Genomic DNA, 14,908 nt, shown 5'->3' on the forward strand with positions numbered 1-14,908 from the left:
CGTTGGCAGGGCATGCTGGGGGAGCTCCGGCGGCCAGCTCTGATCCACAGACTTATAGTACTTAAAGTCATGCACACGCGGCTATATTCCGGGTTCATTTGACCCACACACCCTCTCCGTCGCCTCCCTAGTCGCGAGGGAAGGAGAGAAGCTTGCAGCAAACCAGGGATGCATGCAGGGCCGGATTTAGGTTCGATGAGGCCCTCAGCTACTGAAGGTAATGGGGCCCTTTATATGTCCAACTGTCCTTTGTCAACAACAAATTGTCGCTGTTTTTTGTGTTGAATATATGCTATATGCCTGTTGTTTTTGTCCATGGAGTTTTCTAGACAGGGATACTGGAGTGGCTTGCCGGTTCCTCCTGCAGGAGAAGGGGGAGATAAGGAGAAGGGGACGACAGAGCATGAGTTTGACCAAACTGCGGGAGGCAGTGGAAGAAGAAGTGCTTGGCGTGCTCTGGTCCAGGGGGTCACGAAGAGTCGGACACGACTAAACGACTAAACAACAACAACAATATGCTATATGGTAATTTATGGACCTAATAGGTATCTAAAGCCATTTGCACATGCAGAATGTAGGCACCCTATATATAGAAATGAGCAAACCAGTGATATTCTAGCATAGCTGTCAACCTTCCCTTTTTTTGCGGGGAAATTCCCTTATTCCAGCGCCGTTTTCCGCTGCTTCCCACTGCTATCCCAGATTGTTAGATATCCCGTAGACTGTCCCTGGGACAGGTGAGGCTGCTGATCCCTTATTTTCAAACCTGAAAGTTGACAGCTATGTATTTTAGGGAGCAGGCTAGCAGGCGGGGCCCATTATTTACATCATAGGAGCCTATACAACACAAAACACTGTTGCTGTATGTAGGTTTTATTTTATTTGTTTTTTTATCTTATATTTCGTAAATGTACATCCAGTTTTTTCCCCTTTATTTTTTTGGGGGGCCCCCAAGAAGGTGGGGCCCTAATCTATAGCTTGTTTAACTTGTAAGTAAATCCAACACTGGTTGTGTGTCGTCCCCCCACTTCTCTCTAACTTGCGTCTTCCTTTTTTCATTTAAACTTAAATCGGCAGTGGCGGTTTCGGCCGCCCTTTCTGCAACCAGAGGTGTGTTTTGCATGTGTCCCCCCCCCCCCCATTCCTTTTGGCTGCAAATAGTCAGTCACTTTCTGACTCCACCTCCTCGCAGGGATATCAACTGCGAGTGGACTACACTGCAGGGTTGTTGTAAGCCTGCCCCTCCCTTCTGCAGCGGTGGGGAGAGAATTGTGGATTTCGCTGGCATCTGTAGCACACTTCTAAACTGCAGAGAAAGTGAACAGAAGAGAACTTAGCAGTCAAACATTCAATATTCACACAAAGTAAGATCTGAGACTTCTTAGCAAAGTTTCTTAATCGGCTACAAGCAAATTAAAAAGAAAGGAAGGAAGGCGTCAATGCTAACAATCTGAAATTGTTGGGCTGCAACACTAACATTCTGGAGTTTCTCCATTGTTTTCGATGGGCAAATCTCAATTTCGCTTCTGGAAATTTTGTTTTGTTTTATTTTATTTTAAAAGGATAAAGCAGCCTTTTCTGGCCTGGGGGCAGTGGCGCATAGCTGTCAACTTTTCCCTTTTTTAAAGGGAAATTCTCTTATTCCGAATAGGATTCCTCGCAAGAAAAGGGAAATGTTGACAGCTATGCAGTGGCGGCACCAGAATGCCGAAAAATCCAACCTTGTCCAATTGACTCCAAACAGGTGCCAAAGTTTAGTGTCACAAACTCTACATTTTGTGCTGGCTCCCAAACTGAATAATTGACACCCAAAATGAGGTCTTAATTAAATGGCTCAAAGACCAACCTTGTCAGATTGACTCCAGACCAGAGCCAAAGTGATCTGCTGGCTTGGTCCCACAAACCCCGCATTTAGTGCCGCCGCCCCTCCCCAAACTGAGTGGGCTAAGATGGTACTTGTTGGCTAAGTTGGGACTTACCGGTAAGTGGGCCAAGTGGGGACTACATAGTCAGTTTATTGTGTTTTTAGCAAACAGCCAATATAAACATTAAAAATGATAGCAATAATAATGATGATGATATGCATTTGTACTCCTTATCCTTTTTAAAAAACACATAATTTCCCATACATCTTTTCAGTTTTGTAGTGCTGATCTGTAGAGTGCTACAAGGAATTTGAATGTTCTGAAAGATATGCACTTCTCTGCATCAGACAGCAAAAAAACCAGGTCTTGGCAAGGGATGACCTTCCCTTCCGCACTCTTAACAGTGGGTAGACATAATTGTTTCTAAAATCATTATAGAAAGGGCATTCTTCTATTGACACCGAGGACTCAGCTACATTAGTAAAGTTTTAAATGCATTATAACACCGTGACACCAGATGGCACTGTAGAGTTCCATCTTTCAGCAACGTGATTTCTAGTCCCATTATGAGGTTTGCAACGCATTTTCCTGAAACGTTTTTCTGGTGTGTCTAGAAGATCCAGCCCGAGTTGCAGCCACAGACTCTTTCTTAGGAATTCCTTTATGTCGAGCCCTCCAATCTGCTAATGGGAAAACATTTAATCTTGCCTGCATAAAGGCTACCCTCATTTTAACATTTGTAGTCTACCATTGGTCTTATGGCAGCCAACCGCATTTCACACTTCCATGAGTTTGGGCATCATCTCTACCAAAATTGTCAAGAGAAGATGTGATACCTGCTTGAAAATAGTTTTTAAGTCAGGAAAGCAGGGCCATTTTAAGACCTTGAGCTTTAATGGGCATTACGCCCTATTACGCACAGAGCAGTGCTATTTTTGTAGAAACATACTGATAGGAGTGTGAGCAACAATTTATTTTGTGCTATTTCCAGTGAATCTAAATTGGCCATAGTCCACAGTGGTGCTCCCTATAGCAGTTTTGGCAACACCCTGTCTTGTAACCTGGGCTGGACCAGGTTGCCCCCTTTTGTGTGATGGAATCGTAAGAGTCCATTTAAAGTTCTACCAGCTAACAAGGTGCTTGACTGAACCTGTGCAGACCATTTACCTATCCACTGGGAAACCACACCAAAGTTACTTGAAAGAGAGTACTTGCTCCAGTTTATTTCCATCGAGTGACCAATTGTGATTTTTCTTGAATTTACCAAATATCATAACTTTTTGGGGGGGGGGTTTGGTAATTGATAAGAGAGGTGTTCATTCTTGCAGTACAAACTGAACCAATTCAAGTCTGTGCAAGCCCCATTGGGCATAAGAGACCAGGATAGCATCAGCTGCATAAAGGAGATTGGAGAATTTCTGATTTCAAATTTTCACTGGCAAGTAGTGCTCACCTCTCAGAAACTCTACTTCAATTATAAATATATATTAAAGAAGGGGGAGAGGAAACATCCTTGTTTTACTCCTTTTGTGGCTGGAACAGAGTTGGATAAATGACCCCTGACAATTCTAACTTGCAGAGGTGTACCAGAATATAGCTCCATTATATGCTTATATATGCTTTTATATGCCATTATATACCTGCGTATCGATCACCATAGATTGTAGTTTGTTTGGTCCAAAGGCATTCCTGAGAGATAGAACCCAAAGCAGCTTTCAAGTCAATGAAGGCCACGTAAACATATCTCACAATTCCAGCCAAGTGTTTATCAATGATGTACTTAAAGCATAAGGCAGTTTTCTAAAGTTGATCTGCCTGGGCAAAAGCCAGCTTGTCCCAACTTTAGCAGAACGTGATCTTTTACCCAATCCGCCAGTTTGTCAAGGAGAGATATATCTTCCCTGGGACATCTAACAGGCTAATTGGCCTATATTTTGCAGGGTCATTTATAGGCCCTTTTTAATAGATTGGTACCACAACAGCTGATGGCCAGCTTTTGGGGGGACGAGACTCCAGAACTGTTAATTAAGGAAAATAATGATGCAAAAATTGGGGCCCACCAGTCAGAAAATACAAAATAGGTGCTGGGAGACCATCTTCACTGGGGAAACCTAAGTTGGCTAGGGGGGCACTTATATTTATCTTGTACAAATTATGTTGTCTTTTGCTATCTGGTTTGTTTGTCTATTGGATTTATATAATGCCTTCCTGCCTTCATTAGAAAGATACCAAGTCAGACCAATGGTCCATTTAGCTCTGTGTTGGCTACACTGACTGGAAGCAACTCTCTAGGGTTTTCAGGGCAGCAGGTGTCTCCCAGCTCTACCTGGGAGATTGCAGGGTTTGACCCTGGGCCCTTCTGTGTGCAAAGTAGATGCTCCCCCACTGAGGTACAGTGCTTCATCCAGGACACTCTAACATGTCCTCCTTCACCCCCTTTGCTTTGTTTTCTTCCTCTGGCAGCCCCCATTCTGTGCCCACAGAGCATGCTCATAGATTTTGGAGTACCCTCCCTCCCACTTACCGGCTTTAGCTAAAGTTTCCCCCCCACACACATATTGGGGTTTCCCCAAAACTGCTCACACACACCTCCCTGTTGTGCATCAGCATAGGTGGAAGTGGGGAGAACCTCCAGCACAAGAACCTATCTTGGCCAATGGGTGGGGGTGTTGTAAGTTGGCTCTAAAGGCCATTTCCTCCAAACCATGCTGACCTATCATCTGATATCGCCTGGTGGGCGGGGTTCAATTCTGCAGGGAGCTTGTTTCACCTGTGCATTCCCTGCGTGGCACACACTGCAGAAGAAGACCCCTGCAGGTCAACTTCCACGGAGGGGCAGGACTGCCTTCCTATCAGTCACCAGATGCCATCCTGACACCAAATGACCGACAGGTGGGTAGCCCTGCTCATTTGTCAGACTTGCCTCTCTGGGGTGGGTGGGTGTTGGTAAGTGTGACATAAAATAAAGACCTGGTCCATGCTGAGTTTGATAGTGTTGCAACAAAGCATAATGACTTCACTAGAGAGTATACACATTACCCCATTCCAAGCACTGCAGCATCTTATTCAATTAATGCTTGTCATGAGCATGTTTAATGCCCTTTTTATTCCCCAAACCTCCCACTGACTTTTTATTTATTTATTTGCAAATTGCAGCCTTTCCTTGTTGTTAACAGAATTGGACGACAGAAACTGTAACAGGATCTTCCTCCCTTTGCTTTTTTCTTTTTTTTAATTGTCTGATTAACTTTGAAACTTGTTTGTTTCCCCCACCCCACCCCCACCAACATCTATTATGTACAAAAAAAAAGGAGTTTTATTTCTGAAGCCTACAGAAACAAGTGCAAACCGACTGCAGTTTTTTTTAACCCTAATGATAAATATCCGGTGGGTTGGGGAGCGTAAAACGGGGGACAGGGGAGCCAGCCTATATAACAAAATATCAAATCAATGCCCCTTCATCGTAGCCGGTACAAAAACAAACAAACAAAAAAGAGTCCTCAAGAATGTCAGAAATGCCTTTTTGGTTCCAGACAAAAATGTCCTCCTAGCCCAGTATACAGTTTCCGGCAGCAGGCAGCCAAGAGGTCTCCAGGGCAGGAGGGAGGGCGCTGGCCTCCTTACAGCCGCACTCTCTCCTTCGCTCTCCCCACTTCATCCTGCTACCGCTGGCGCTGGGGGATGCAGATCCCATGGGGCCGAGAGCGGACGTAGCCCAGCTTGCAGGCACAGCGGTAGGAGCCGCTGGTGTTCACGCAACGTTCAGTTTTACACAGAAGCCCTCGGTGGTTGAGCTCCAGGCACTCGTCAATATCTGAAAGGAAAAGAAATAAGGAAAAGAAGAGGGAGTGGGCAGCGCCAGAACTTGGCACATTTGGGCAGCTGCTGAGGAGCCCAGTGCCATGGCAGGAGCCCACTGCTGGCATCTGTCTTGGGCTCCCTTTAAATTTGCTTTCCCAACCAGAGCAACGGCATCTGAGTCATGTCCACTTCCCCACCATATCTCCAATCTAGCATCACTGGGGCATTATGGGAAATTGCAAATGGCCGCCCGGCACTGCTGCCCAAATGCCACAAGTGGTCAGGTAAGCCCCTCAGAGCTCACCAAGAGAGGTGATGGCAGTCCACACTTTGCCCAGCATCCCACAGCCCAAAACCCTCTGCAGACAGGAGGGTGGAGTCAATTCCCTAAAAAGGAGAACCCTGGATGATATGGGGTCAGAGGGTGGGGGTAGGGGTGGGGCGTTTGCACACAAATCGCTGGAGGCATTGTAATGTGCCCTCCAGCGTTGAGCCTGGCTGAGAGCGCTACATCTGTGCATGCTGTGGAAAATCAAGACCTTCTTACCCAGACAGCGGGTATGGCTGGCATCGAGCTGGAAGCCCGGGGAGCACTCGCAGACCAAGCCCTGCTGCGTGCGGACGCAGTGGCCGTTCACACAGCGGCATTCATCAGAATCTTCTTCGGAGCTGTCTGCATCTGGGGTGGGGAAAGAAGCAGGAAACAGGCTAGTGTCCAAATAATGTTGGATGCTTTCACCTTCAGGAGGGGCTCAGTGAGAGAAAGGCCTCAAAATAGAAGGGGTTTTTTGGGGAGGGGGAGAAGTAAAAAATGGCACATCCTTCACTTTATTTTGGTTCATTTTGTATTAGAAGAAGAAAAAAGAAGAAGAAGAAGAAGAAGAAGAAGTTGCGCATCTGATGGGTTACCCCAGCCACTCTGGGCAGCTTCCGGCAAAATATAAAAACAAAATAAATCATCAAGCATTAAAAATTTCCCTATACAGGGCTGCCTTCAGATGTCTTCTAAGAGTCATGTAGTTGTTTATCTGTTTCCAGTCCCTCCTACTCCCCTAAGTGATACCTGTTGCAGACAGACAGACAGACTGACTGACTGCTCCTGAACACCACCCCTGTCTCCATTTATTTCATAAAATTTATATACCACTTGATTTAAAAAAAAAAACACAAACTCAAAGCAGTTTACAAAAACAATGAAACAATGAAATGATCAGTAAAACAAAAACAAGATCCAGTTAGAAGCAACTATTTGAAACATTCAAACAATAATTAAGACCAGTGATAAGATAAAAACCAGATTAAAACACATGCTAACGTGCTACATGTCTGGACAGGCTTGCCTAAATAAAAATGTTGGGCCCCCCAAAAAGTATGGTGACAGCGCCCACCTGAAGTCAATTGGCAGGGAGTTCCAAAGTGTGGGTGCTTCTGTACTAAAAGATCAATTTCTTACCAATGTGGAACAAGAATTATGTGTAATCCATAACAGTGCAAGTTCCGCAGATCGGAGTGGCTGAGTGGGCATAAGGCAATTTTAAAACTCTCACCTTTATGCACCTTGCCAAACAAAGCGCTGAAGTCCCAAAATGAGTTGCTCTCGCTTGGAGTGGACTGGCAGTTAAGGCCTGGGGGAGAAACAAACACCACAGCAGTCCTCGTCACCTTGGGCCACACCTGCTCCTAAGTCACCCTCATAATGATAGGCAAAAAAAGTGGGCACAAGCGTTATAATTTACAGGGAAAGAGTGGGATATGCCAGGGTTCATAGCCTAGCCCCAAATGTGTAAGAGGGGGATGTGGAACAGTATGAAAGATATCTTCCATACTGTTCCACGTCCCCCATACTGAGAAGAGTTGGATTTGGCATATGAATTAAATCTCTTCACTCTCTGCATGCTCAGAGTCACTCTGCTTTTCAGGATTCCTGGGCCCAGACATTGCTAAAGGAAATAGTTTCACGCTGACACTCTGGGCTGCTTCAATAAACTTCCTGGTGTGTGGAGAGGTCAGACCCTCAATGCTCAAGGGCACTTTTCCCCTCAGCCAACTACCCCCATCTCCTACTCCTCCCTCCCCATGAACTCAGCGCTCACGGTTACCTGAGCCACGCAGTGGGCAGGCGTGGCAGTGGTAGCCCCAGCCTTTGCCGTAGCGGCAACAGCATTCCTCGTAGCTCAGCTGCTGGCCATTGAACGGAGAGGAGCACATCCCGTCCTCCCCTCTCTGCTGCCAGCAGACGTCGCGAAGGTCGGTCACCCTGTCTGCGAAGTGGGGAGAGGAAAGGGTGGGGCAGCTTGAGGTTCGGTTCCATTTGCGCACAGAGATTTTCTTGTTTTTTAAAAAAGTATTTCTATATATATAATTTTTTATTAAATTTTCTCCTTGACAATTTAAAATACTCATTTAAGCATCCTTAAAATATCAGTGACTTCCCTTCCTCTTTCCATGGTTCCTTTTGCACATCATTAATCCCTGCATATTTTACAAAACCTAAATCATGCAGTATTCCATTACTGCATCCGTCAAAACTTATTTACACTGTTGAATTTATCTTAATGCTGTCAGTGTTTTCAGATGTACAGTTTTCCCCCATATATTCAATAAATGTTTTCCAATCTTCTCTAAATGTATGTTCTTCTTGTTCTCTTATTCTATGTGTTAAATCTGCAAGCTTTCAATGTTCTGTAGCTTACTGACTCTGCTGTTTTAGCAGATGCTAGTTTTACTTTGATTTGATCCTAATGCTCTTTAACATTTTTTTTTTAAATTTATGTCAGTGTTGTGTTTCATGGGGTTTTCTGTTTTTGTTCTTTAATCACATTGACCAAATAACGTTTTGTTACTAGATGGGTATAAAAATGCTGCAAATAAATAGAGCTGACCTGCTTGTGTCTCTGGGAGCTGGCACTCCTTGCCACTGGGGTCCAAGGTCAAGGGAGGCGGGCATTCGCAGGAGAAGGAGCCGATAGTGTTGGTGCAGTGCCCAAGTTTGCAGACCCTGGGGTCCTGGCACTCATCCAGATCTGCAGGCGACAACCAGGGAGCCAGCTGCTCACTCCTACATGGGTCTCTTTATGCATGTCCCTGCTCCCAAGCCTATTCTGAACCCTACAGCCCACAAGCCCCAATTGCTCGGTATTCTTGTTATCTTCCACCCTTCTGTTGCTACTGAGGTTTTGCCCTGTGAGAGGTCTTTTTTCCAGACTCAAACTGGCAAAGCCGACGTCTTAACAAGGTGGCCTTTGAAATGAATTCCTTCAGCATAAGAAGAGCCTGCTGAATCAGGAGAATGGCTCATCTGGTCCAGCATCCTGGGCTCACAGTGGCCAATCCGGTGCTTGTAGGAAACCTACAAGGAGGTCCTAAGCACAAGAGCCTGCTCCTCCCCTGTGGTTTCCAGCAACTGGTATTCAAAAGCATTGTTGCCTCCACTGTGGAGGCAGAGAGACTGTGAAAGCCATCGATAGCCTGTCTGTTTGTCCGAATCCCCTTTTAAATCCACCCAAGTTGGTGGCTGTCACCTGCCTCCTGTGGGAGTGAGTTCCATAGTTTAACTATGTGCTGTATAAAGAAGGGCTTTCTTTGGTCTGTCCTGAATCTTCCAACATTCAGCTTTTGTAGGCTGTCCGCGAGTTCTAGTGTTGTAAGCCGGGGGGGGGGGACTTTCCTTTATCCACTTTATTTCTTTGCCATGCATAGTTTTATAAAAGTCTATCACAGGGGTCAGCAAACTTTTTCAGCAGGGGGCCGGTCCACTGCCCTCAGACCTTGTGGGGGGCCGAACTATATTTTTTGGGGGGGAGGGATGAACAAATTCCTATGCCCCACAAATAACCCAGAGATGCATTTTAAATAAAAGGGCACATTCTACTCATGTAAAAACACGCTGATTCCCAGACTGTCCGCAGACCGGATTTAGAAGGCGACTGGGCCAGATCCGGCCCCTGGGCCTTAGTTTGCCTACCCATGGTCTATCATGTCACCTCTTAATTCACCTTTTCTCCAAACTAGGAACCCCCAAACACTGCGTCCTGGGGCTTTCTTAAGAGCATGCGGCAGTTAGAAACCAGCCTCAAACCTCCAGCTCAGAGGTCCACTGGGCAAACCAAGCATGTGCTTTTCAAGAATGGAAGGGGCAGGACTCACCAACTTCACTGGCCGGTATGCATTTCTTACGGTTGGAATCATAGGTGGTGGAGGCAGGGCAGGAGCAGCGGAAGCTCCCACGTGTGTTCTCACAACGCCCGTTGACACAGTTCGACTCGTCCAAACACTCGTCCACATCTAGGAGAGAGACAGGATTGGAATTCAGGTCTTGCAGTTTCTGTATTCCACACACACTTAGCAAACTTTGCCTCGGAAGACGAACAGTGGAAGGGCACTGGCGGCACAAGGCCTCAGTAGGGAAAGCGCACCTTGGTATAAGAACGCTTCCGGAACAAATTAAGTTCGTAGACTGAGGAACCACTGTATACAGTGGTACCTTGGGTTACAAACACCTCAAGTTACAAACACTTCGGGTTACAGATTCCGCTAACCCAGAAGTAGTACCTCGGGTTAAGAAATTTACCTCAGGATGAGGACAGAAATCGCATGGCGGCAACAGCAGGAGGCCCCAGTACTAAAGTGGTACCTCAGGTTAAGAACAGTTTCAGGTTAAGAACGGACCTCCAGAACGAATTAAGTTCGTAACCAGAGGTACCACTCTCTGTGTGTGTGTATCAAAAAGAATGGCAGTGCAGTTCTTGTGGGCGCTTTTTCCCTCTCCTCTCTAAAAAGTTGACACACACAGGATATCTTGAGCGTTCAAGGCCTACCGTTACACCTTTTTAGCTTCCACACGCCCTTCGCTACAAACCTTTGCCAAATGACACACGGCTTTCACAACATGTTGCTTGTTTTCCGAGAGATTTTTAAAAGCTGAGCTAGAAACAATCCGATCCGAATAACGTTATCGTACTAGCCGTTGGCCACACCAAATCCGAATCAAAAATAAATGCGAGCGAAAGGGGTGCCTTGCTAGAAACAGTTACTTGCCTTTTAAAAACAAAACACAGTGTTTCTTAAAAAGGTGTAGCGACAGAAATCTAAATACTGCTGTCTTTAAAAAAAGAAAAGAAAGCAGCCTGCTAAAGTTGCACGCTTACCTGCCTATCATTATTAATTAATTAATGTCAAAATACGCAAGGTTAAATACTACAATGAAATATAACCATCAACAAAACCAGAAACCCAAGCACAGGCTGAGATAAGATAGATAGACCAAGGGTCTGATTCAGTATAAGGCATGAACATAGATCAAGTAAAACAATAGAAATACTTTACTAACTGACCAATCACATTGGTTCTGCCTAACAAAAGTCCTCCCAACAAAAATCCTGGCTACGCTCATGGTATAAGGTGTTTTTATGCTTTGGGTGATAGGTTGTCACCCACAAGACACACATACAAAAATAGACTAGAATTGCCATATTTCCAAAAGTGAAAATCCGGATACAGTTGTTGAGGGGTTTTTTGGGGACGGACCCCCCCCCCATGGAGTCCTGCAGCTTTCCCCATCATTTTTGGCCCTCTTGCCTACCGACACATTCCAAGAGGTTTGCATCGTAGTAGAAGCCTTGCTTGCAGTAACATTCATAGCCAGGCTGAGTGTTGACACACTTCCCTTCTTTGCAGATCTCCTCCCCAAATAAGGCGCATTCATCAATGTCTGCAACGAAAAGGGAGGAGAGGCTGTTAATCCAGGGAAACCTCACCCACCCAGCAAATCAAGGCATCATTCCTGTGGGGCTCAAATGCAACCTTCCTCAGCGCATGTCCTAACAGTGGCTGCTGGGAATTATAGCTCAAAACCTCCGGAGGGCGCCAGGTTGGGGAAGGGCATGCTCCAAATGAAACCCTAAAATTCTCCGTATCGTTGGGAGAATTTGCATTTCGTCAGAGCCGGCCTACCCGTGAGGCGAGGCAAAGCAGCTGCCTCGGGTGGCACGCACGTTGTAAAATGCAAAGGAAAGTCGTAGACTTCCAGATCATCACCATTTCAGTAAATGTGAAGGATATATAACCGTTTAAGCAGCATCTGACAGTTAGGTGTAATTCTGAATATCCCAAAGTTTGAGCTGGATGGTTGTGGAGAGAAAGTTTCACTATTTTGGATTGATTGATTGATTGATTGATTATTAAAAAATGTGTTGTTTGTATGTTTGTTTTTATAATGTGATTCAGACTTGGACACCAGCCAGGAAACCCTGTTATGGAGCAATCAGCACATATAAATTATGCAGCTTCTGAGGTCAGGAGAGCAAAGTATCTATGAGGACACAGTAATGTCAAAGCAGACAGTGCAATTATAGGTCTGCTCAGAAGTAAGTCCTACTGTTTAAGTGGCACTTACTCAGAGGTGACTATGGGACTGCAGCTTGCCTATGTTATAAAGAGGGAAGACAAACATGAAACTATGTTCCTAATACTGTACAGTGGAAACCATTTACTGAATATTGGGTGAACAGGGCAGATACATTGAAGGGGGATGGGGGTGAATGTCTAACCTGTGGACCTCATTAGACCACCAGGTGTCTGAATTTGGCCCACAAAACCATATTGGGCAAACCATGCCCAATATCAGGGACAGAGATCTGTGATCTCTTTATGTTGGAGAGAAAGGTTTGGAAGAGAGCCTTACTCTCTCGTAACAGTTAGCACAGTGGTGATAGCTACCAAGCCCATTAAAACTTAGATTTTACATCTGCCTTCATCCACCTTTGAACAAACATTTCCCACAAAAATACTTAGGCTAGGAATATATTTTAGACATGTAAGCTTTGCAAATGAGTGAAGATTTTACTCACAGAGTTTAGGAAGTTACAAATCTCCATCCGTTAGCGGTAAAATAAAGAAGAAAAAGGTTCCAAAAGACTTAAAAAGAAATAACTTGGTTCCCTTACACACACAAAAAAATAATGCAGAAGATGCAGGCTGTAAAAATCTCGTAGAGAGATTTTTCATTCATGTGTTTTTTTCTTCAGCTAGGAGCCATGGAATGGAGCCATGAGTGGAGCAACAGGAGGAGCACTCACCCCTTGGTTCATTGGGCTCCACTCCTGACACTCAAGAGCCTTCCTTGCATCTTGACCCCACATCTCTCCACCCAGACAAGCAAGAGGCTTCCTCAGAGTCCAAGAAAACATTCCAGCCAGGCAAACGCACCTGAGGAGGGTGTCAGGGGGAGGGTGTGGTCTGGTGAGAATCCGGAAGGCCAGACAGAGGGGCCAGGAGGGTCATTTTTGGCCCTGGACCTGAGTTGCCGTGCCCCTGGGTTGAACAAATCTTTGGAGTAGAGACTCAAATCATCCCTGATCACAGGCTCTGCTGGCTGGGTCTGCTGGGAGCCGGAGTCACACAGCATCTGAGAGTCACAGGTATGGGCAAGGTGGGCCACCCAATGAAAATAAAGATACACACACGACATCTCTTTGTATGTCATGGCTCAAAAGACTCACCACGATGTGCTGGGATGCCATAGTTGAGGATGGTGTCATCCAGAATGAAGCCTTTGCCATCCGGGCAGAGAGTATGGAACTCAACTATGTGGAGTGAGGAGAAAGAGAGATATATATAAAGCTGGTAATAAATAACCATCAGCCTAAAGGTACAGGCTCCAAGGGCCACCCGCTCTGCAACATTTCCTGCTTGGGAAGATTTATCCCTTGCTGGCAGTTGGGGATTTTCTGCTATCCTAAGAAGGCCTATTTCGCACCATTTCTCCTTCAAGCACAGCACTGTCTGCTCCGAGAGGGAGGTGTCGGGCAGAGAAGAGAGTATCGAATAGCACAAATATTATTTATGTGAAGACAACTTTTTTCTTTCATGACTTGGACTTGGGTACTTAATCCATATGCACTTATTCTACGTGCCTATTGCATGGTTTTGTTTTCATTTTCACCTGCTGTTATAACTGCTGTACTTTACAAAAGAAAGAAAAGGGGGAAAACAGAGTCGTTCCCAAGAGCTGCTGCTACCTAATGCTTTTCCCTGGAGATGTTGGGGGTCTTCTGCAGCTGAAGTGGATACCCCAACACTGAGCTAAGGGAACCCTTCTCCCCTAAAAGCTGGTCTGCTGAGGAACAGTACAAGGAAATGGAGAAGTATAAAGGCTGCCTCATACAAATTCTGGTCCATTTAGCTCAGTATTGTCTACACCAGGCATGGCCAAACTTGGCCCTCCAGCTGTTTAGGGACTACAATTCCCATCATCCCTGACCACTGGTCCTGTTAGCTAGGGATGATGGGAGTTGTAGTCCCAAAACAGCTGAAGGGCCATGTTTGGTCATGCCTGGTCTACACTGACTGGCAGCAGCTCTCCAGACTTTCATAGTGGGAATCTTTCGCAGACTTGCAAAGTCCTGCTCTACCACCGAGCTATGGTTCTTGCCCTGTATTCAAAGGTGACAGGAGGAGCTGTCACCATCACTTATCAAGATCTCTTAACGAAACACCCTCCATGCAGCTGTCCCCTCAGACTTACTAGAATTGAGCACAGGGCAAGGGTAGATTTCGCAATGGTCTCCCCAGCCTGCCCCAAGCGAGCAGCAGCACTCCTGGCGGGTAATGTTGGTGGCGAGGACACTGTCGCAGAAGACGGTGTCATCAAAGTTCAGGTAGCACTCCTTTTTGTTGTGTGGCAGCTCTGAGGGGAAAGAGAGGGAGAGAAAAGTCGTTCACTTCCCCACAAGAAAGAATCATCGCCTCTTTCAGGCCTGCCGGATTCTCACCCACTGTGACTGAGGCGCTTGGCGAAAGAAAAAGCTCTCCCCCCACCCCCAGTGCTCTCGCCACCCCCCTCATGTGCCACGCTCACCCTCGCAGCTCTGTTGGTCTTCAGAAGGAGCAAATCCATCATCACAGACGCACATGAAGGACCCCTCAGTGTTTTCGCAGGCCCCGTGCGGCTGGCAGAGGTCAAGGTCTTTCGCACACTCATCAATGTCTGGGGAGGCAATGCCACGCATGTTGGTGCTGCAGGCGCAAGTTGCTCAGGGACACAAGAACCTGGAGCCTCAGAAGATAGCTCCCCCCCCCCACTCACCCCATTCCAAGCCCACTGTTGGCAAGGTGTGTTAAAAAGGTAAAGGGACCCCTGACCATTAGGTCCAGTTGTGACCGACTCTGGGGTTGCGGCGCTCATCTCGCTTTATTGGCCGAGGGAGCCGGCGTACAGCTTCCGGGTCATGTGGCCAGCATGA

General features: G+C 46.2%; 1 protein-coding gene and 1 long non-coding RNA gene across 2 annotated transcripts in view; one reads left to right on the top strand and one right to left on the bottom strand.

Moving 5' to 3' along the window:
* Positions 1-39: 39 nt before the first annotated feature.
* On the top strand, positions 40-3,249 carry LOC309330500. Its single transcript, XR_014151449.1, has 2 exons — positions 40-217; positions 1,193-3,249. It is a non-coding gene; the product is annotated as an uncharacterized lncRNA (long non-coding RNA).
* Positions 3,250-5,168: 1,919 nt separating this feature from the next.
* LTBP3 (latent transforming growth factor beta binding protein 3) overlaps positions 5,169-14,908 on the bottom strand; it is a 43,256-nt gene continuing 33,516 nt past the window's right edge. Inside the window, exons 19-28 of the mRNA XM_081841713.1 lie at positions 14,524-14,652; positions 14,191-14,352; positions 13,166-13,249; positions 11,248-11,376; positions 9,813-9,950; positions 8,549-8,689; positions 7,766-7,927; positions 7,214-7,291; positions 6,214-6,345; positions 5,169-5,679 (exon numbers count right to left, since the gene is read on the bottom strand). Coding sequence (XP_081697839.1) covers positions 5,528-5,679; positions 6,214-6,345; positions 7,214-7,291; positions 7,766-7,927; positions 8,549-8,689; positions 9,813-9,950; positions 11,248-11,376; positions 13,166-13,249; positions 14,191-14,352; positions 14,524-14,652 — 1,307 coding nt within the window. The 3' untranslated portion in view covers positions 5,169-5,527. The remainder of the gene's footprint in view (positions 5,680-6,213; positions 6,346-7,213; positions 7,292-7,765; positions 7,928-8,548; positions 8,690-9,812; positions 9,951-11,247; positions 11,377-13,165; positions 13,250-14,190; positions 14,353-14,523; positions 14,653-14,908) is intronic.

Source organism: Podarcis erhardii (genome assembly GCF_964252035.2).
Source record: "Podarcis erhardii genome assembly, chromosome: 15".
In the NCBI taxonomy this organism is placed as follows: Eukaryota; Metazoa; Chordata; class Lepidosauria; order Squamata; family Lacertidae; genus Podarcis; species Podarcis erhardii.